The 23,887-nt window shown below is 45.0% G+C and overlaps 1 protein-coding gene across 1 annotated transcript; it reads right to left on the minus strand.

The window, feature by feature from the left end:
* Nucleotides 1-3,532: 3,532 nt before the first annotated feature.
* LOC123424686 (ricin B-like lectin R40G2) lies at nucleotides 3,533-5,420 on the minus strand. Its single transcript, XM_045108350.1, has 5 exons — nucleotides 5,059-5,420; nucleotides 4,556-4,963; nucleotides 4,340-4,462; nucleotides 4,014-4,242; nucleotides 3,533-3,935 (listed from the first exon to the last, which is right to left on the minus strand). Coding segments are annotated over exons 1-5 (1,044 nt in total). The 5' UTR covers nucleotides 5,341-5,420; the 3' UTR covers nucleotides 3,533-3,933.
* Between the last annotated feature and the right edge of the window lie 18,467 nt (nucleotides 5,421-23,887).

Raw genomic sequence — 23,887 nt, forward strand, 5'->3', positions numbered from 1 at the left:
ACCCGGTGATTTTTTGCATGGTTCCGATAGGTGGCGCTACCGTTCGTCCATGTTAGTGGAGACTGTTGGGGAACGTTGCATGGAAAACAAAAAAAATCCTACGCACAAACACGATCTATCTATGGTGATGACCATCTACGAGAGGAGAGATTGAATCTACATACCCTTGTAGATTGCTAAGCGAAAGCATTCAAGAAAGCGGTTGATATAGTGGTACGTCTTCGCGATCCAATCACGAACCGTCCCTCGATCTCCCGATCAAGTGTCGAACGGACGACACCTCCGCGTTGAACACATGTGCAGCTTGGTGACGCCTTCACCTTCTCGATCCAGCGAGCGATGGTGAAGTGGCAGCCCGAGTCCTCTGGCAACACGACGGCGTGGTGAGGTGTTGGTGGTGATAGCTCAACAGGGCTTCGTCGTGGGGGTGTTTGGAGAATAGAAATACGAGGGAGAGGAGGTGCAGCGCCGCACCAAGATTGTCGTGTGGCTGCCCTCTCTCTACCTCTCTCTATATAGGGGGGAGGGAGAGGGGAGAGCACGGCCGGCGGCCAAGGGAGGGCCGGCGGCTAGGGATGGGTGCCCCCCCCTCTTGGGTGCCTTGCCACCCAAGTTGGGTTGGCGGCGCCCCAAGGAGGAGCCCTCCTCCCCTTCGACCGAAGTGGGTTGGGGTGAGGGGCTGCGCCCAACCCCCTGGTGGGCTGCGGTGCCCCCTCTCCTTGGCCCATGAGCCCCCCCAACAATCGTTGGGGCCTCCCGAAACCCCTTTCGACACTCTATTATTCCCTCAGTACACCCCAGGAACACTTTCGGACTCCGATGACCTTCATCTTATATATCAATCTTCATCTCCGGACTATTCTGAAGTTCCTCGTCACGTCCGGGATCTCATCCGGGACTCCGAACAACCTTCGGTCACCAACACTATGACTCAATTATGCTCATATCGTCATCGAACCTTAAGTGTATAGACCCTGCAGGTTCTAGAACTATGCAGACATGGTCGCGCTCTACCTGGCTGCGGAAAAACTGTCGACTCGAAAGTAGCTCGCAGGCGAGGCCTAAAACTGCTTTAAGTTTCGTGCAAACCGAAATGTGGGTGCAGCCGAGGCAACCAAACAACGGGTTTTCATCCCGCGAGGCCTGATTGGCCCAAGTGCGAGCAACCAAACACCACCTGGGAGGCAACATTCCTGGTTCTCTTTTTCGTCTTCAGCCACTCATCAGTTAAAGAACTAAAAAATGATATCCCCCAGTTGCGCTGAAAACTTCAGTTGCTACTCTTTCTAGTAGCTTTACCCCAACATCAACTCCTTTTGCATTTCGTGCAATATAGACTAAGAGTAACTTGGAGCACATGCTTTGTGTAAAATCATAAAAGAGTCAATTAGTCAATTAACGAACCTTCCCAGACCTGTTGTCGACACCACCATGGCTTCACACAATGTCACCTCTCTACGGGCTTTCATCACATCCGTCACCGAGACTTCACATTGTCGATGTGTCACATGAAACACCGGACCACTGCTGAAACCGTCCACTAGTCCCTCGAGCCAACGCACACCTACAAGGATGACGTCCCCAAAGGGGGAACGAAACTTGAGCGCCGCGATCATCCGATCAATTGATCAAGGGTTTCTCCCGGAGGTAGCAAAAGCATGCGGGAGATTCACCTTGATGGTGCCTCCAAGACGGGAACGGTGGCAAGGTCTCACTATCATCAGTTTCGGCCATCGATCGAAGACAAGGTTTTCATCCGGAGCTGATTCTACAGGAATTCATACGAAGACAAGGTTGTACCTCGCCAAACCGCGAGATCCTTGGACAGGGGCATCTTCCTTTTTACTTAGTGCAATATCAGGATAACAGAACATATATCCTTAACATTCATTGTTATCATGTATCAGCTCAAAGGGTTCTCCTAGTATAATCCCAGTCGAGTAAAAAGCACAATGGTTTGCCATAACCAACCAATCCTCCCGTATGATATTCAAGTATGCGATTTAAATATTTGTAATGATATTGGTAGCGAAATATCCGATGATGAGTGACTACACATTTTCCCAAAAGACAACCTTTCACTGGGTTGGTGGTTACCTTCAGTCGCACCCTCACTACAACGACAATTGACGAAGAAACAACATTGCGGAAAGTACAGTATAAGCTTCTTCTAATGCTTCATCTTATATGTGTGCTAAAGCTGATTGTATTGGGGTATCTCAGTTAGTATCATACACTCGTGACTAGCAAACACCGTGATACACCGTGATATGACAAACAAATAAAGAAGAGAGAGCGGGTTATAGTAACATAGGTAATTTATTTTTGCGGAGGAGTACTCCCTGATATGAGTAGTCATGCAGACGAAAAATATGATGTGACAAGGTAATTAAGTGGAAAGAGATGAGTGTGCTTAATCTAGAAAGAAACAATGTCAAACGCATAAACTTAGGTAAAACACATAAATAAAAAAAGTTTACCAATATATAAAGAACTTTAGTAGCTACAACAAGTTAGGATCGGTTCTTTTGCTGGCTTTTAAAATAAGCTGAAATAAGAGCATCTCCAACAACCTATGTATATTGAATTGCTAAAAACTTGTTATAGCAAAAGAAGAGAGAAGGTTTACAAAGTCAAAATATTTTTTGCTTTGATAGCCTTTGTATACTGGATTGTTATATTTGCACAAAACACATAATGGTACGTAGTGACAATTTGTCATAGACACATTGCACACTAGCATACGTACATGTACATGTATACTAGCATAACTCGTGTCTACGTACGCATGCACACACGCGTACAGTTACACACATGCAACACACACGTATACATGCAATACACACATACACACACAAGTACACATGCAGCACACACACGCACATACACACGTACACATGCAACACACGCGTACACGTATAGAAAACACGTACACGTACACACACAGTGCATGCGCAACATATACACTAGTACGCAGATCCATCTGTCATTAAGACAAAGTGATGTTTGCTAAAAAACTACAAAGTGACCTTTGGCTTGGCAATTATGTAAAGTGTGGGTACAAATATAACAAGCTTAAAAAAAATTGATGAGGAACCACTTATATAAAGGTTGTTATAGTTTTGGTCAAGATTTATAAAATAGCAAGTGAGTGCAAGTATAGAAAGGTTGTTGGAGATGCTCTAAGCCGAATCAAATCAAGATTAATTAGTAAACTTTTAAATTAATATTTTTTGTTGACCTTCTAGAATAAGCTATGTGAGGTATAGCTTATCGTAGAAGCTTAAAAAAAGCCATATCGTAGAAGCTTAAAAAAAGCCATAAAAAGAACGGGCACTTAAGCACCTATGTAAGTTATAGTTGTTAAACTTTTTAATGTGATTGGCATCTCATCTTAATACAGATGCATTGGAAGTGGCTTTAAAGAGATCAACCCTGGCAAAATCAAGCCTATTTGATCAGAGAAATTGGGCACGGCAAAGACGATGAACAAGCAAGCTCCAATGGCAATGGGGACAGCACACGTACGAGAAAGGTGGAAGATAGGTGAGCCCATTGATTAGATGGAAGAAAAATAGACAATGCAGGTCACAGAGTAGCACAGTACAGGTCCCAGTACCAAGAAAACACAGTCGAGTTACATCAAAGTTCAGACCTTAGAATCATGGTCCCTCCCCACTCTCTCCAACACCCTCTTCTTCCTCGCAGCAAAACCGACTCAATCGCAAGGCAACACACGCAAACACCATTGCCACACATCGCACACGGTTTTATTTGGACACAGCAACATTATTCGCTAGCAGCAGCAGGAGGACTACGACGACGACGACGGACGGACGGACACGACGACTACGACGACTCGGGGGGGCTTGTCCCCGGACTGATCCATGGCGATGTGTCGATGGCAATGCAGCAGATCTCCTGGTACAGCATCTCTGCACACGCAAGACGCAACAATTTCAGTTTCACTGGTCAGAACTCAGTCGAATTAGCGAGCAGTCGCGTGTACTTACACCAGGGGAGGATCTTCCAGCGCTGGTTGTCGCCCTCGCACCACTTCCAGAGCACGACCTCGGTGCCGTCGTGGACGCCGCCGTGGGCCTTGTCGCCGTGGAAGGCGTCGAAGTTGAGGTAGATGTTGTTCACCATGCGCACGCAGCGGAAGCCCTTGCCCACGTCGCGGCTCTCCGTCCACAGCACCGACTCGTCCTGGTACGCCGGGTTGTACGGCACCAGCTTCACCTGCACATGCACCATCACACAGATCCTGGTCAGAACTGCTGCCAGATGCTAGCCCGAAACCATGCACAATCTTTGTGTGTGTGTTTGCGTTGCTTACGGGGTGGCCCTGGCCGGTGGAGTGCTTGATGCATTCGCCGGTGACCTTGTTCACAATCGCGAACGCAGGGTACCCTTCCTCGTCCCTGATCTTGTTGCTGTGCCTCATGTCCTTGATCCAGTGCTGCACAAAGATCCAGTAAAATCTCAGAGAGACTGCCACACGGCTGGTGAAAAAGATGGCAGTTTAATTTGGTGAGGTAGCAGCAGAATCGACCTGGTAGTCGTCCCTGGGGTTGGTGGGGGCGAGGCAGACGGTGCCGTTGCGGGCGGTGAGGCTGTAGTCCTCGCCGGCCTTGCAGAAGACGCGCACGGCGTGCACGGGCGGGCCGCCGCCCATGGCGTGGGGGTTGTTGCCCATGGTGGCGCCGGACTCGACGGCGGCGTGCGCCTCGGCCCACGGCCAGACCTTCCAGCACTGGTTGTCCCCCTTGCACCACTCCCAGAGCACGACGGTGGTGCCGTCGTGCACGCCGCCGTGGTCCTTGTCGCCGTTGAGGGCGTCAAAGCCGAGGCGGGTGTTGTTGACCATGCGGATGCAGCGGAAGCCCTTGCCCACGTCCTTGCTCTCCGTCCACAGCACCGACGCGTCCTCGTACGCCGGGTTGAACGGCACCAGCTTCACCTGCGATCCGTCCACGCGCATGTCAAGAACTCAAGATCGACGGATCGATGGATCGAAAAGAAGGGCGTGATGATCGATCGAAAAGAAGGACTTACGGGGTGGGACTGGCCGATGGAGTGCTTGACGGCGAGGCCGGTGGCCTTGTTGACGAGCGCGAAGGCCGGCATGCCCTCCTCGTCCTTGACGGTGGTGCTGAAGCGCATGTCCTTGAGCCAGTGCTGGGTCTCGTCCTTGGGGTTGACGGGGGCGAGCACGACCTCGCCGTCGCGGACGGCGAGGCAGTAGTCCTCGGAGGCCCGGCAGTAGATCTTGAAGATCTGGTTGGGGCCGGACGCCGCCGGCGCCTGGTCCTTGTGGTGGTGCCCGAACCCGAACATCTTGGCGGCGAGGAGAGCGTGTCTGATCGGCTAGACTGGTTGGAGCTGTGCGAGTGAGGAGAGAGCGCTGCCCGATGGCGCCATTATATAGAGCCGAGAGCAGAGCAGAGCAGACCAGAGTCACCACTCACGCGCTGTAGATAGTAAAATCTTGAAAATCTTTGGACCATATCTCCAGCGGCCTGGAATAAATGGCGGAAAGTAATTGTAGGATACGCTCGCTCGATCGCTGCCAGTACAGTACAGTACATCACAGCACTAGCCGTTTGGCCAAGATTTTGGTTGCATTAGCAAGATTTTGGTCCGATTAACAGCAGTGGCCGGTTGATGCCAGTACCAAGTTTTGGTTCGATTCAGCACTCAACATTAGCTGTATCCATGCAAATATGCAATGGCCAAAAATGCCAGCAGCATACCATATAATTTTTTCTGTGTATTACTAGTAGTTGATCATCCTTAGAGGCTAAGTATCCTACTGTACTAATTAAAGACTACATATTTGACTCTGCTCTTGGATTTATCTTGGTCCTGCAGCAGTAGCACTCCAGCATCAGGCTTCGGCTCACACTTGGCATTGCCTTGCAACATACTAGCCGTTTGGTGTGAATGTACTGGAAGGTTCTGGTTCGATTCACCTACCCCCAGTGTTTTCCTCGGCATTAACTTTGCATTAGCTGTATGCATGCAAATACGCAATGCCAGCACGCCGGCGGTGTGAATTGGATTATGGAGTACGGTTAGTGTTCTTGTATTTTGTAGTCCATCCATTGACTCATCCTAGCAGTGTTCTCTTCTAGCAAACTCATCCTTAGAGGTTAAGCATCTCTATAAGTAAAGACTAGATATTTTACAGTTTTTTGAATTATTTTGTCCATTTATTTACTAACTATTTGTAGTGTTTAAGGTGCTACCGTCTAAGGCTGCCTTGCCTTCTCGGTTGTCGTCGGCCCAAGTAGGCCGCCCTGAGGCCCTTTGGATCGGTTCCGCAATGGGCCATCGGTTCGGTCCATGGGCCTTTCCTCCACCGATGTAGCCGACTAGGTTGTGTAACTCGTGGGGTCCGGATGTTATATAAGTCGGGGTTGAGCTAGTCGATAGGTCATTATATAATCATGCCGTTTATACCTTTATACATGCAATCATAGTATGCACATAGTAGGAATAGAGTTCTACCTCTTTCAGAGGGGCCGAACCTAAGTAAATCGCCTCATGTTTTCCCTCTGCCCCAATCGTCATGTCCGGATACCCTATTGAGGGATCTGTCGGATTTAGCTCTCACAGTCTTTGTTCTTGAAAGAACAAATGCCATATATAATAAGTTTTACAGATGCTTACAAGATTACCATTACAAAAACCGGAAGATACATCAAAATTCCTGGGGTGCCAAAATACTACTTCTCCTGCATCGACACACGTCGTGCTGTGAGGAAAACCCGTTATCGTGTATGCTACCATTCCTTAAAACTCGGGAGTTTGTAGAAGCGATGATTTGGAAGCCGTTGATGTAGACTAGTAGATGACGATGACCGCAATGTATGTAGCAGATCACTTCTCCCTAGAAGAAAACACCGGAGAGGGCATGTATATCACCCTAGGTCCGGCGAGATGGATTCTAGAAACACAAAACTCTTACACGCTCCACCACAAGAGTGAAGTTTGTGAATCTTTCTCTGTGAGAACTAGAGCGAGAGAATCAAGACACAGTCCTGCCATCTAAGACAAACATGCAGAAGAAAAGCCCCAACCTCCCTCCGATAACATCTCCACTTTCTTGGCTTGCTACAACACGTCACCATCACTATTGGCCCGGTTCCATCACCGTCAACATCGTGGACCTTCGCCAAGATGATGCCCCCTTCTTCACCTCCTTCCTTTACCGTCGTCGGCACTCCTTCTTCGATTTTTGTCCATCTATGCTCACCCCTCGACATTTCGAGCACACCTACGTGTTCTTGGTGAGAAACTAGACCCCTGCACCCCTCGATAGGCTCCTGCATCATTTGATTTGGCATGGGCCCAAGGCACCTCCGCCACGGCATGGTCGTCGGCTGGTCTCTAGTGACCCTTTGCTCCCGCCCGTTGTGTCGCTGCACACGCACCGTCGCGTGGGTCGTTTTTGCCGAACTTGTTGATTCGCCCTTCCCTCTGATACAACCCCAAAATCTGGTTTCTAATCCCTACAAGACATTGCAATCTTGCGTCGTCTAGAAGCACATTTCCAGCATATGATTGTGACACCACGAGAGGGTTATATACCAGTAACAAGGTGAAAATCACGACAAATACAACTACGAACATAAGAGTAATACGATATATGTTAGGCATACATATGTCGATAGATAAATATTCCACCAAACATAGGCAACATGACCCAACATTGCATGAATCATACAAGCAAGAAGGCACGAGTCCGAGTACATACAAGAAGGAAATATGCCTAAGGGGCCAAAGAAATAAGCAACATCCACCTTGCTAATCCGAGGCTAGTGATGTCTACTACGCAACATTCTCCTTGTAGACGTTGTTGGGCCTCCAAGTGCAGAGGTTTGTAGGACAGTAGCAATTTTCTCTCAAGTGGGTGACCTAAGGTTTATCAATCCGCGGGAGGCGTAGGATGAAGATGATCTCTCTCAAGCACCCTGCAACCAAATAACAAAGAGTCTCTTGTGTCCCAAACACACCCAATACAATGGTCAGTTGTATAGGTGCACTAGTTCGGCGAAGAGATGGTGAAATAAGTGCAATATGGATGGTAGATATAGGTTTTTGTAATCTGAAATTACAAAAACAACAAGGAAACAAATGGTAAAAGTGAGCACGAACGGTATTGCAATGCGTGGAAACAAGGCCTAGGGTTCATACTTTCACTAGTGAAGTTCTCTCAAAAAAGATAACATAATTGGATCATATAACTAGCCCTCAACATGCAACAAAGAGTCACTCCAAAGTCACTAATAGCGGAGAACAAACGAAGAAATTATTGTCGGATACGAAACCACCATAAAGTTATTCTTTCTGATCGATCTATTTAAGAGTTCGTACTAGAATAACACCTTAAGATACATATCAACCAAGACCCTAATGTCACGTAGATACTCCATTGTCACCTCAAGTATCCGTGGGCATGATTATACGATATGCATCACAGAATCTCAGAATCATCTATTCAACCAACACATAGGACTTCAAAGAGTGCCCCGAAGTTTCTACCGGAGAGTCAAAACGTGTGCCAACCCCTATGCATAGGTTCTCAATGTCACGAACCCGCAAGTTGATCACCAAAACATACATCGAGTACTCACATGAATCCACGTGTGCCAACCCATACATAGGTTCCCAATTGTCACAAACCCGCAAGTTGATCACAGCAGATAGACACGTGCAAGATATACATCAAGTGTTCTCAAAGACTCAATCCGATAAGATAACTTCAAAGGGGAAACTCAATTCATTACAAGAAGGGAGAGGGGGAAGAACATCATAAGATCCAACTATAGTAGCAAAGCCCACGGTACATCGAGATCAAGACATCTCAAGAACACGAGAGAGAGAGATCAAACACATAGCTACTGGTACATACCCTCAGCCCCGAGGGAGAACTACTCCCTCCTCGTCATGGAGATCGTCGGGATGATGAAGATGGCCACCGGAGATAGATTCCCCCTCCGGCAGGGTGCCGGAACGGTCTCCAGATTGGTTTTTGGTGGCTACACAGGCTTGCGGCGGCGGAACTTCCGATCTAGGTTTCTTTCTGGAGGTTTCCGTATTTATAAGACTAGATGGCGTCGAGAACAAGTCAGGGGGACCCACGAGGGAGTCACACGCCCTTGGGGCGCGGCCAGGGGGGTGGGGGCGCCCCCAGGCTTGTGGCTTCCTCGGGACTCTTCTCCGGTATATTTTTCTTCTGGTATTTTTGATATTTTCCAGAAAAAATCTTTTCGGGGATTTTCTTCCTTTTGGACTCCGTTTCAAAATCTCCTCTGAAAGGGGTCAAAAATATGGAAAAAGCAGGAACTGGCACTTGGCACTGAGTTAATAAGTTAGTCCCTAAAAATATATAAAAGGCATGCAAAACATCCAAAGTTTGACAAGATAATAGCATGGAACCATCAAAAATTATAGATACGTTGAAGACGTATCAACTAGCAAGTTGGATGATATGCTAATGATCGTCATCGAAGAGCAACGCCAAATATAGTGTATCATGCTCTCACCTTGGAGCAATGCTTTACTTGTAATTGCACTTGTGCGTGTTGTAGTATCTGTGGGCCTTTAGGACTTCACAAGTCTCGTTACCAAGGGTATCACACGAAAACTACTTAATGGGTTGGGATGGTTAAGTTGTGATGTTGCAACAAGCACTAGTCCGATGAGTACTAGAACAAGATAAGATAAGATAAATCCTACCCATAAGGGGGTGGCAATTAGATAATCAATAAGTTACCCTAAACACTATGTACAAATTTTGCTTGCATTCCCACAAGAAGTGATTGTCGTGGTACACACACGGTTTGTAAGTTTTAGTTATTAGTTGAAGTTCTCTACAACTGGATATTGTAATTTTTGAAGTCATGTGTAACCGTGGGCATGGCTTTTCAAAAGATTTAACCCTGTATGGGTCCTACTAATTCCTCCATGGTAGATTTCCGCGCGCATACCCGTTCCTCCAAGTCCATGGCCCATGGGAACCCTCGTGCAAAGCATGATGTGTTTCAGGAATTTTGGAGCAACAAATCCTCGATCTAATGTAGAACTAGCAGCTAGAGAGGCCTCCCGATGAGTCTTATTGGGCTATGAGCCGCACACACTGTATCCTCAGACCCATTCGTCTATGCCAAGTGGATAGTGAACCAAAACCTCGAGTTTTTCCATGGTGGAACCTCACTTCTAGGTAGGGGCCAACGCTTTTTCGAGCACCCGCCTAAGTTATTTCAAAAGTACCTTGAGGGGTGACCCTCTATGCGACTTTTATGTTGGATAATGTTAACAAAAATGTTGCACCTCTCTGGAAAAGTTTAGTGCTAGATAAAGAGGTCAAGGGGAGCCTCATAATCCCCACACATATTATGAGCGCTCGTAGAAAACATAAAACTAGGGTTACGAAACTAAGAGAACAACAGTGAAACAAATCACCGGGGCATAGGTATGAGATTTCCATCCTTTACCAAGTGTATAGTCAAGATTAGTTAAATAAGCAAGATATGATATCTCAGGATGTCCATATCTCAACATGGAACAACCTGCACCTACAAGTAGCAAATCTATAAAAGGAGCCGAGCAAGCGGTAGCATGGCAATCTATGGTTTGCTAGGATAGTGAAGGTTATGGGCTATATCATGGCAAATGTTAGGCTTGCAAACAAGTGGTAGGTAGCGAGACCGGACAATAGCATCGTGACATCTAGCAAGCAAAGTTAGTAATCATATCCAAGATAATGATCATTCTTGTGTGAGATTCCACTTTGAAGATCGAAACCACAAAGTGTAGTCGAACAAAATCCTTGTACTTCGTATCGTTATCGGGAGCTAACGAGAAGAAGAAGAACCGGAAAGAAGCAAACGGTATGATAAACAAACATATCATGGCATAATGACAATCAGCATGAATCATGACAAGTTTAATGATTTTACATGGCAACCTATAACTAGAAAAGTTAAAGAAAGCCTTGATCCATGTGTGGTATGAATCAAATGAAACTCCATATGCATTTTCTTTTCTTTTTTGAGCAAGTTAAACTCCGAGATCATGTCCCTTTTGCATTTTAGTCACTATTATTTGGTTAACTCGCAAGTTCTTGATACTTGCGTAAAATTTGACAAATGATATATATATGTTTTTCGACTAGAGTTTCGCAAGCTGGTCGTACCATCATTCACACGCCTCACAACGATGTCAAGAAACACCATTGCAACGTGGAGGGAGTGGGGATGATTTTATGCCGACAGCGACACCATCGCCTCACCTTGACGAGTGGAGACCAAAATAAAAATTTGAAAGCCCACCATAGCATCGCGTGTCTCACAAAGTGAGAGCAGACTCATGATCGCAAGGGAGGAGGCAGATTGGCGCTATTGTCCTGGCTCATAGAATTTCACCCGAAGTGGAGGGGGAGGAAAACGCTTCATAGCGCGAGGTGGGATTGATGAGTAGCCATATACTCGCTCCATTTCATTATATAAGGCCACACACTCAGATTACAGGTACCAAGGTAAAATTCAATGACTGCATCGTGAGCCTACTTTTTGTTTTGTTAACCGAGATCATTAATACAACACATGGATACAAAGAAAAAAATGAGAAGAAAGTAGTTAAGTATTTTTTTTTAACGAAGACAAAAGATTACCTCATCTATTAGTTAAGCGGAAGAGAATTGCCCTACATGTATGCGAACTTTAAACAAGTTGCTAATATGAGGAAATATTGTTAATTTTTTCCTCGGTTACTCTTGATGGTTTTATGTAGATGTAAAATGGTTTCTTTTATAATGACCTTGTATAAAGAAACAGAGGAAACAATATTTTTGAAACGAAAATATGCACGCCGTATTTCAGAATCGAGAAAGAAAACTGCAAAAGCAAAGCATCTTCTAGCGACGAACGGCCTTGCTCGGAAGCGTGCACCCGACGCTGCGTGATTCCCCCCCACAAAACAAGGTGGGATTCCCAGTTCGGATGCCCCCATGCCTGCGGTCGCTCGCTCTTGTAGTCTTCCTCAGCTCCGGTACACGGCGCTTTGCTTTGCTTTGATCATGGCGGGATGCTTCTTTTCCGTTCGGTGATGTGTCGACTCGCGAATCTCGATCGATCGACGTGCCCCCCACTTGCGTGGACCAAGCTATCATGGAGATGGCAAGCGGAACCCGAAAGAAGTTCACATGCCCAAGGCGACGGTCGAGCCAGGCCATTCATTTTTCTGACAGAAACCACCGCACGGGACATGTTGTTAGCAAGCTCAAACTTCACGTAGAATTCTCTGGCAGAAACAATGGCGTTTGCACTGATCATGCATATATCCCCGCGTACAAGGCTGCACCTGTTGTATTTTTACTCCAACCGTGTGATGTGAACCCATATTTGTTTTGCTAAAAAACAGTTGATCGAGACTTCAGGAAGCCTCAATCCATACTATAATCCGTTGATTTTACATTAAGATTCGTGTAGATAAATTTTTTTTCTTGCATACTATACTACTTTGAGACTTCACGAAGTTTCATTTGACTGAGACCTAGACACACCTATTTACATTGAGATTTATTAACTGCTCAACTCCCTGGGGTTCTCGAAACATGGAGGACGTGCAACGCAAAAGTGTCCACATAGATCAACGTTCGGCTGGCGCAGGTGAGGTAGGTGAACCTGCCGGTGCACTATCAAGTTTACGAGGCAAGCTCTTGTCTTGGTGCGAGTAAAACGGGAGGCGAACTGGACGGACGGCCACTGCTCGCCTCGCTTGCGTGGCCATGTGTGCGCTGCCCTGCTATTGTTGGGAAACAGTACAGTACAGCTTGATTTTGGGGTCAGGGAAGCGTACAACTCATGTGAGGTTTAGCCTGTCGTGTCGATCTTGTTTGTTTCGAGGGCTTTGGCTATTTGCTAGTAGGAAGTAGTACGGGACTTGGTGAAGTGAACCAACCACTTCTTTGACCGATTTTAAAGTGCTGCGTACTCTTGTAATCTGTTGGCGGGGCTTGGCTGGTGTGATGGAGCTCGCCTGCCAATATGTGCACATCCACCCGTGGAAGGATCAGTTGAGAACGTGTCCGTGTGTCCGCGTCACGACAGCGACAAGGCATCGACGCCGTGGGCCGGCCAAGATCAGTTTCTTGACGCCGACAGTAAATAAAAAGTAAATAAAACACGGTTTACGATAACACGTACACTCTCTCTCGTGACCGGTGGAAGTAAGAGGATAACTTCTTTCAATGAACTGTTTCCATGAACTGGTCAAACGGGACCGGCCCGGAAGCACGCCAGCTCGGCACGGTATGGGTTAATCAGACCGTCTCAGGCACGCAGCCCGTCTCGGGCCTGAGGGCTGGGTACGCGGGCCGGCACGGCATGACCCGTTTATCATATTTACTATTTATTTATATATATATACATAATAAATAAAATAACCTAATAAATCAAAATCGGTTCAAAACACAGTTCAATATGTTGGTCCAAAAAACAGCCAAACATGTCAAAATCAGCCCAAATAACAGCCTAAAATAAAAAAGAAAACTAATAGGCTAGCGGGTCTGGCGTGCCACGGACCGGTCCGTATAGCCTCCTTGTCGTGCCTGGACCGGGAGGCTGCGCACGTGGGCGGCACAACACGGCCCAGCTAATATTCGTGCCCGGGCGGGCCATGTCGTGCCAAACCCGTTTATGGGGCCGTGCCGGGCCGGCCCGTTTGACCAGGACTGAATTGGTCCTTTGGGCAACACACACATGCGCGCGCGCGCGCACACACACACAATGGTTCTTTTTTTTAAGAAAACTTGCCACTTTATTTATCGCATTTAAAATGTCAGGTACATGAACGAAATTGGGTGTGGCAATAAAAAAATGGTTCTTTGTTTTATGCATGGTGTTTGACACTAGTTGGGCAGGTTCCTAAGATTGTCGATGTCCAAATTTATAACTGCCCAGTTTGATCCAGCAAAATCTATGACTTATAATTCTGAAAAATAGACAAAATTTATCCTAAGAAAATACTCTTCGTTCCTAAATATAAGACCTTTTAAAAATTTCGCTTTCAACTACATTCGATGTAAAATGAGTGAATCTATACTCTAAAATATGTCTACATACATCCGTATTTAGTTCATAGTGAAATATCAAAAATGTCTTATATTTTAAAACGAAGGGAGTAATTGTTACAGAGTTTTTGTTGAAAACCCCTCACATATGTTAATCAATTAAAATATTCATACAATCATCCATTACATCTTTCTCCACACAAGGCGGATCATACCTATTCACAAAACTAAACTTGGCAATCAAGTGTGCCATCCTATTGCCCTTTCTTTTAATCTTGGACATCTTGAACTCTGTCAACATTTTAGAGACACCCAACGCTTCTTTCTTTAGAACAACAAAGGGAGACATGTCACACAAATATCTTTTGGAGGCCTAGCTTCATGGAGGCCTTCAAATGCGAAATTTAAATTTCACGAAAATTCATATTTTACATGTTATTTTTTATAAAAAAAATACATAAATAGATGAAAGTATAATGCATAAGTGTGTACATTTTTAGGACTAAATACGTTGAAATGAGGGCTGTGCAAAAAAGACAATTCTGAGACTTTTAAACAAATGATACTATTCATCATTTTAGACCATGGAATTGTCTTTCTTTGTATAGGTTGTGTTTCAAAGTATTTCAACCTAGAATTTTACACACATGCGGCTCACATCCTCGTTTAGTTATACAATTATTTTTACATTTTTTTGAAATCAATTTTTTCTAATTTTGAATTTTTGAAAAATTCGGCCTCCATGGAGGCCAAGAGCCAAAACGCCATTCTCGACATGTCAAGATTATCATTTCCAAGCAATAGAACCACAAAAGAACAACCAGTTTTCAAAATGGTAGTTGTGCAGAGTGATACCGATATAAAGAACAACGAGGATCACTCTAAGTTTCACTTCATCCGCACTATTGCAAGCCTCAATATAATCCGAGGAGAAAATGATAACTTCTGCAGTTTTGTTTCGGGAAACTCCCCCCCCCCCTTGTCGTGCTAATGACCTTCAGAAAACTTGCATCGACACTAATCAGGAACTCCGAAGCGTGAGGCTGCCAAGAAAGAAAAAATTCCTCTCCACATTACTGGTGGATTTCACTGCATCTTTACATTTGTTGCTGACCTTCACCTGCTTATTGGTATGAAACGACGAAAAAGACGCCCAATAATTTTGCATAAAGCTCACAGAGGTAGAGACAACTTCCTTTCCCTTACCATAGGTCAAATCATTTCTCAAATGCCATGATCTTCAAAAGATGAATATAATTGACTCACACAAATGCAACCCTAATTGATCCATCAAAATAAATAACAAATATGAACCATAAAATTCAAAGATCTCTTCACTCGGTAAATTCCAAACCTCCTTCAAACTCCATAAAAGTGCACAAGCCTTGGGACATCTTAGCGAGCATGAAAAACACATTCATCTTCAACACACCTGGAAATTGAGCACAAGCCATGAATAGCTTGATGATGTTTTACTCTGTTAACTTGATCCGCCAAACTATTAGAAGTAGCATACCATGCAAATATTTTGATTTTCCTAGAAACATAAGCCTTACAAATAATATTCGAGAGCCTTCTTTCCCATTCAAAACAACAATGGAGCTCCCTAACTACTTTATTGTCCTTGAGATTTAGTGCCAACCTATACGTACTCTTTATCAAGAATAACCCTTTTTTCGTAGTGCCAAGCAATAAAATCTTCATCTCCCAAAGTCAGAATGAGCAACTTTAAAATTTCCTCGACATCATGGGGGGTAAACATATGTATGATCGGATTCTCACCACATCTTCTTGAACCACTCATGAATAACTCAGACATCCATTTGAGCCTCTTCTTAGCAAACAAAATTAGCCGGAGTCTCTAGGAAGCAAATTATCCCTCCATATGTGTATACTAGCACCATTGGAAACTCTCCATATAACACCCTTTTTCAACAGCTCGGGACCATGCATAATAACTTGCGAAATAACCGACACCTCTTGAGGGACGACAATATCAATAAGATATCCATGGGGTTAATATTTTTCTTTAATCACCTTTGAACATAATCCAAAAAAAACCAATAATCATCAAGCTTGTTTCACCAGAAGCACATGATTACATAGTCTAATATCTCGAAACCCTATAGCTCCCGCACCTTTGGGTCTTGCCATCTTGTCGTACGCAAGCCAATAAGTTTTTCTCCTATTCTCCTCATCACCCATCAATTTTTTTGATGATCTAGGATAATTATTCACAAATCCATGCATAACATTTAAAGATGCCCATGGCATAGGCCGGTAGCGCCTGAATGACCGACTTAATCTGGATTTCCTTCATCCCACTAGAAGCATATTATTCAATCTAGTCCAAAAACTACTTTAGCGCTTTATCTTTGGTAGACTAAAATTGCCGCCTTCATTCTACTTGCTCGCACAGGTAAACCAAGATATCCTCTCAAATCCATCAACCATGATTTGAATTACAACCAAAATGGGCACTGATCTTTTAGACAACACATTTTGCCAAATAAAATGGAGCATTTATCTCGGTCCAATAGTTGACCTTTCCCCTCCTCATAAACCTAAAAATTCTTCTAATGGTCAGGGCTTGCTACAAAGAACCCTTGAAAATAGGAGACTATCATAAAAAAACTGTGAGAATGTCTGTGCAGCCGAAACTCCTAGATAATCCCTCTCACATACGCATCATTAAGTAACAATGGAAGGGCTTCAACCACAAAAGGAACAAGTATGGAGATAAAATGATTACTTTGCGAGTGACGATGCAAAAGTTGAAAGATTCTAACAGATAGCCATTAAAACACGCTAAAAATTTCACTAAAACAACATAAATCATAATTCACTTAACCCAAACTAGAGCAAAACCATATGCTCTCACCATACTTTCCAAGAAATTCTAGTCCACACGGTCATATGCTTAGAGAGTTTCAACTTGCATGCAGACTATTTGTGTCGAAAATCTTTCAAAAACCTCTATGATTGCATACATCCAAAGCAATAATAGCACTATCTGAAATTAATCTTTCAAGAATGATAACACTTTGGGTAGGAAAAATCATACCATCCAACAAAGGGCTCAGTCTATTAACAAGACACTTGAATATAATTATATATATGACATCACATAAAGTGATTGGTAAAAAATCTTTTTCGACCCAGGGTTCTCCACTTTAGGAATAAGCACAATAGTTGTATTATTTATCCCTTCCAGCGTGCTTCCAGAAATAAAGAACAATTGAACAACATGAAAAATATCTCCCTTGAGTAAACCCTAATTCCTTTGAAAAAAAACAGCTAGAAATCCATCTGGCCTTGAAGCCTTCAACGAACCTATTTGGAAGAGAGCATCACTAATCCCTTGTTGAGAAAATGATTTGCAAAGGTCCTCATTCATGGTATGTGACTCTATGGTAAACACATCTCATATTATTCCACGTGTGTAACCTTTGGTAAATGATTACAGAGATTTTTGTGTATGGGATGGCGAGGTCGCGGTGAGGCGCTGAGCTGCTGCGGGGTTTGGCGGCGACAACAGGCGTGCAGGCGGCGACAGTGTCGTCATAGGGCGACGCAGTGTGGGCTAGAGCTCGTCTGTGGTGTGGCGGTTGCGCGAGGGGGGGGGGCTCGTCCTCACGCGGATGCGTGCATGCTGGTTCCCGGCCAGATCAGGCTCTAGGTAGCTCGCGGGAGGTGCGGGGTTGGCAGCGACTCATTCGATGGTGTCGCGACATGAGCGGATGGCGGCGACGTCTCTGTCTATGTGGCATTTGCGGGTGTTGGGCCTTGGGTGGATGCGAGCACAGTTGGGTGGCCGGTCCTAACGACCTGACACGCGACACGGGAGACGGGTGGCGCACTGATGGTTGCGTTGGTGGCCAGCCAGGTGTGGTACATGGGAGGCAGGCCAGGACATCGCCCCTGCGCCGAATCTGGCATGGTTTCGGGTGTATGTGGGGGGACTTGAAGTGCCTTCGACTGGAGGTTGCTCGGTGTGGCTGTTGTGATGGTCGGAGAGCGTGATGGTGGTTCCTGGGAACGCGCAAGGATGGTTGGTTGCACGTTGCTCTAGCCGTTTATTCCCCTGGCTGCGGGTGTGTGGAAGTGGGTCACACGACTTCTTGGCGGAGCTAGACTGGGGCTGGAGGTGGTGGCTAGCTGGAGGTGGATTGCGTGAGTGGCCTTTGGAGGCGGCCCCGACGACAAGAGTTGTCGGCTACCTACGACATCCCTGTCTCGATGTGAACGATCAGATCTGATGGGGCAGTCTTCGCCCTCCTCGATGGTGTTCTCCCAAAGTTGGTTGAGAGCGCCATTGTCCCTTGGCCATATCTCACGATGTCGAGTGGGGACCCAAGGTTGTTGGGGTGGCGTCTGAAAGTGCATCATTGCCCTGAATTATTTTTGACATCTATGACAATTTCATTTGTATTTCTAAACACATGCTCTAGTGTAAACATCTCCGACAAAAGTAAAGAGAAGCATGGATATGGTTATTTCCCCTCTACTCGGAAAAAGGAAAAGTCAGAGTTCCATGAAAGTTTTTCTTTCTTTCTTGAGTCCTTAGGGCAACTGCACTATTAAGAGGGGATGCATCGTGAAAATTATCTAGGAATCAACTCTTCATAAAAACAAGTTCTCGAAAACCAATTCTAAGATCTGTCAAAATTGACACTGCAAAGCCTCTGTCTTAGGTCAGAACTTCCGGGGCGGACGGAACTTCCCGGGACCATAAGGCCCGAGGAGCTTCCGGGCCAACCAGAGAAACTGCCAGCCTCTGTGCAATGTTTCTGTTTAGGCTGGAACCTTGCCAGACCCTGGCCGAAACTTCGAGGGAGGCCGGAACTTCTGTCCCGATCCTGTCTGCTTTCGAGGGACTCCAACCGGGTGCAATCATTCTATTCAAACCGGTACCTTCGCGGAGCCTGGTCGTAACTTCCGGGGTGCGGAACCTCCGGTCCCCCCGGAACTTCCGGGGTTGGCAGAAATGTGGCCCCCAACGGCTGGATTTCTTCCCCACCTATAAATAGCCTTCTCCTTCCCGAGGCACCGTAAAAACTCCATTTTTCTCACTCCACCATTTTCAAACCTCTATTTCTTAGAGTTCCCCCTCCTTAGCCAACCAAAGCTCTTGATGTTTTGAGGAGTGAAGGAGGAGTTCCTGATCTACACATTCACCAAAGAAAAAGTTGATCCCCCTTGTTTTCAGGATGCATCTTGTAACTCTTGGAGGTTGGAGACTCTTAGGCGGTAGGAGTACTCCGACGAGGAATCGTTCATTGTGATTACCCCCAAAAAGTTTGTGAGGGTTTGGAGACCACCCCAAGGTCTACCACTAGTGGTTGAGAATCGCCTTCGTGGTGTTGTATCAAAGAGATAATAGGGTGGGCCTTCCTAGCGTTGGTGTGCCTTTGTGGTAACATCCACATTTCTAAACGGTGACATAGCTTCCCTCCAATAAATTGAACATCGGTATACATCCTCGTCTCTAGGAGTTGTGGTTATCTCTAACCCTAATCCTCTACTTGTGGTTATTTTTCTTTGTGATATTTCTTATATTACTTGTATTACATGTGCTTAACTCTTTAATTAATTGTTGTATTGCTTAGTACGCGTAGCACGACTACCATCTTTGCAATTGTTAGGCTCACCTTCATATTCTGCATTACTGCCTAAAATTGCTAAGAAACAATTAAAAATTGTAATCGTACCTATTCACCCCCTCTAGGACCATCTCGATCCTTTCAATTGGTATCAGAGCCTCGTGCTCTAATTTAGTGGCTTAACCGTCCTAGATCGAGATGGATAAGGTTGGGAACCCGTTGCGTGCTCCTCCTCTTGAAGGAGAAGCTTCATCCATATATGAAGGGAGATATTTCACTTCTTAAGATCTCGAACGGATCCTCGCTAAGAAGAACGAGGAGCATGATGCTTCTATTGAGGCTTTGGTAAAAGTGAGGTTGGAAGCATTTGGTGCGAAAATTACATCACCGGAGAACCCAATTCGTGTGTTAAAATAATCAATTGCATCCATTCCTAATTCGGGGCAACAACCTCCACCTCACAACAATATCGGTGTTCCTTGGCTATATGCTGAACCTAGAGTGGAGAAACCTAAGTATAATATTTTGGGAAATCCTCCTTTACTTGATGACACTGCCGATTTTTCTTTGTGGAGAGTTGGTATGCAGGATCATCTTAGGTTTGCCAACGATGAAATGCCGGAGATCTTGGAGAAAGGTTACAACCCTCTGAACCCCAAGGATCTCACACCGAGTGAAGTATATGACAGACACCTCAATGGCACCACGATCATGCTCATAAGAAAAGGCATGCGTGACAAGCAGAAAAGGCCTTACATTCACGTATCAAATGCAAAAGAACTTTGGGATAGCATTATGATGACAAAGACGGGAACATCCTCTCTTCGTCTTGCACAATATGAGATAGCAAAAGGAGCATTGCAATACTTCTGCATGTAGAAAGGAGAGACCCCAAGCATCTTCTTGAAAGATCGATGACACTTGCTGTCGACATAGAATCATATGACTGTGACAAGAGTCGAGATGGATTCAATCTGACGAAACGGTTTCTTGTGGATAAAATTCTAAATGCTCTTGCCCCGTACCACCATCAAATGGTATGGGACATAAGGAGAGAACATGGTTTTAAGGACATATCTCTTGATGATGTCATCTCTGCCTTCCAACTATTCCAAGAATCAAAGGCCAATGCTACAAGGCATCTTGCCATGCATGGCTCCTCATCACCCAAGACAAATCTTGCGTTGAAGGCCAAACACGTGAAGGATGACGATGATGTCAGTGAAGAAGAAGAGGAACATGAAGAGGAAGGCTATGAAGATGAATCAAATGACGAGCTCTCATATGAAGACATGGATCTTTGTCAAGAAGTTTAGTGCTGGAAAATTCAAGGGAATATTCCAAAAGAAGAAAGTAAGGACTTGTTACAATTGTGAATAAACCAACCACTTCTCAAACAAGTGTCCTTATGATAAGAGAGAAGACAAACCAAGATTTCTGAAGACCTTTGTGAAGAAGAAGTTGCCTAACCCATTAAAATCCAAGTTCAGAAAAAGAGATGGGAAGGCAATGGTTTCTCAAGATGAATCCGGCCCCGATGATGTTGGGGGTGTTGTAGCATAGCACAAGACACTCAAACCACATTAATACTGTTCAACAAAAGTTGTGATGTTGTCACATACAACTACATGAAAGACTACAAAGGTAATGCACACAAATGCCTCATGGCTCAAGATGTGATGGAAGATGATGAGGGACAGACATCTTGAGACAAGGTGAAGGTAACTCCACGACCTAACCCTTCTCTATTTTCCTCCAACACATCTAGTGATGAATATGTTGATGCTCAGGATCGTGATCATGAGACTGAAATTAGTGATGCTATGTTTGCTAAAATGAAGAAAGTCATGTGCTCCCTCAAAGGAAAGAAGATCATTACGTTTCGTATGCTTATGGAGATGGTGAGTAAGGACGCCACTTCCATTAAGAACACAAAAACCTCGTTACCGAGGAAAAGGACAAATGCGAAATCCTTGAGCAGAAAGTCCTATATGAGGAAGCACATAATGACAAATTGTGCTTAAAAATAGGTGCAAACATTGATAAGAACACTGAAGAACTTGCCTCTTTAACAAAGACTGGAAATGATTATGAAGTGTTAAAAAGAGACAAACGTAAGTTTGACGAGTCTCACTCCGCTCTTTCTAAAGATTGTGAGCTCTTACATTTGTCTCTCAAGACAAAGGAGGTAGATCTCAACACTCTTACAAAGAAGTTTGACAAACTCAAGCTTACATATCTTAACATTCTAGGCAAAGTTTACTCCTCTCCTGTTGTAAATGTTGATGCTTGTGCTACTAATCCCAGTGGTGACCTAGCTAGTGTTCTTGAGGAGAACCGGTTGCTAAAAGCTCAAGTTGAAAAAGGGCTCATGTCATGTGCCCAAGGACAAAAGAACCTCAATGAAGTGTTGAGTCAACACAAGGAGGTTGTGGCGAAAGAAGGGCTTGCATTTTATCCAAGCCGGAACAGGAATGCAATAACGATACATAAGTCCACTGCTCCTCTCGAGGAGATATTTGTTCGGAAAGGGCACAAGGAAGACAGATTGGGAGACGTTGAGAAGGTTGCGAGTAGGAAGGCCACTAGGGGCCAGCCTGCTCCCAACAAGCCAAAAGAATGCATGCCTCCATCATATGTGCTCCGTAAGGCAAAAGATGGAGCTGTGTATGCTAAATTTTTTGCCCTCGAAATGCTTTTCGATTCTATGCAATTTGGGTGCCTAAGACCCTTGTTACTAACATGAGGGGTCTGATGTCTACTACACTACCTTCTCCTTGTAGACGTTGTTGGGCCTCCAAGTGCAGAGGCTTGTAGGACAGTAGCAATTTTCCCTCAAGTGGGTGACCTAAGGTTTATCAATCCGCGGGAGGCGTAGGATGAAGATAGTCTCTCTCAAGCAACCCTGCAACCAAATAACAAAGAGTCTCTTGTGTCCCCAACACACCTAATACAATGGTAAGTTGCATAGGTGCACTAGTTCGGCGAAGAGATGGTGATACAAGTGCAATATGGATGGTAGATATAGGTTTTTGTAATCTGAAATTACAAAAACAGGAAGGTAACTAGTAAAAAAAGTGAGCACGAACGGTATTGCAATGCGTGGAAACAAGGCCTAGGGTCCATACTTTCACTAGTGAAGTTTTCTCAACAATAATAACATAATTGGATCATATAAATAGCCCTCAACATGCAACAAAGAGTCACTCCAAAGTCACTAATAGCGGAGAACAAACGAAGAGATTATTGTCTGGTACGAAACCACCACAAAGTTATTCTTTCTGATCGATCTATTCAAGAGTCCGTAGTAAAATAACACGAAGCTATTCTTTCCGTTCGATCCATCATAGAGTTCGTACTAGAATAACACCTTAAGATACATATCAACCAAGACCCTAATGTCACCTAGATACTCCATTATCACCTGAAGTATCTGTGGGCATGATTATACATATGCATCACATCATCTCAGAATCATCTATTCAACCAACACATAGAACTTCAAAGAGTGCCCCAAAGTTTCTACCGGGGAGTCAAAACGTGTGCCAACCCCTATGCATAGGTTCCCAATGTCACGAACCCGCAAGTTGATCAACAAAACATACATCAAGTACTCACATGAATCAAACGTGTGCCAACCCATATGCATAGGTTCCAAATGTCACAAACCCGCAAGTTGATCACATCAGATAGACACGTGAAAGACATACATCAAGTGTTCTCAAAGACTCAATCCGATAAGATAACTCCAAAGGGGAAACTCAATTCATTACAAGAGGGAGAGGGGGAAGAACATCATAAGATCCAACTATAGTAGCAAAGCCCATGGTACATCGAGATCAAGATATCCCAAGAACACGAGAGAGAGAGAGAGATCAAACACATAGCTACTGGTACATACCCTCAACCCTGAGGGAGAACTACTCCCTCCTCTTCATGGAGATTGTCGGGATGATGAAGATGGCCACCGGAGATTGATCCCCCCTCTGGCAGGGTGCCGGAACGGGCTCCAGATTGGTTTTTGGTGGCTACGGAGGCTTGCAGCGGCGGAACTCCCGATCTAGGTTTCTTTTTGTGGGTTTCTGAATTTACAGGAATTTATGGCGGTGGAATTATGTCGGTTGGGCCCACGAGGAGGTCACAAGCCTGGTTGCCACAACCTAGGGGGTGGTGGCGGCGTCAGGGCTTGTGACTCCCTCGT

This window comes from Hordeum vulgare, chromosome 2H (assembly GCF_904849725.1).
Source record: "Hordeum vulgare subsp. vulgare chromosome 2H, MorexV3_pseudomolecules_assembly, whole genome shotgun sequence".
Taxonomy (NCBI): Eukaryota; Viridiplantae; Streptophyta; class Magnoliopsida; order Poales; family Poaceae; genus Hordeum; species Hordeum vulgare.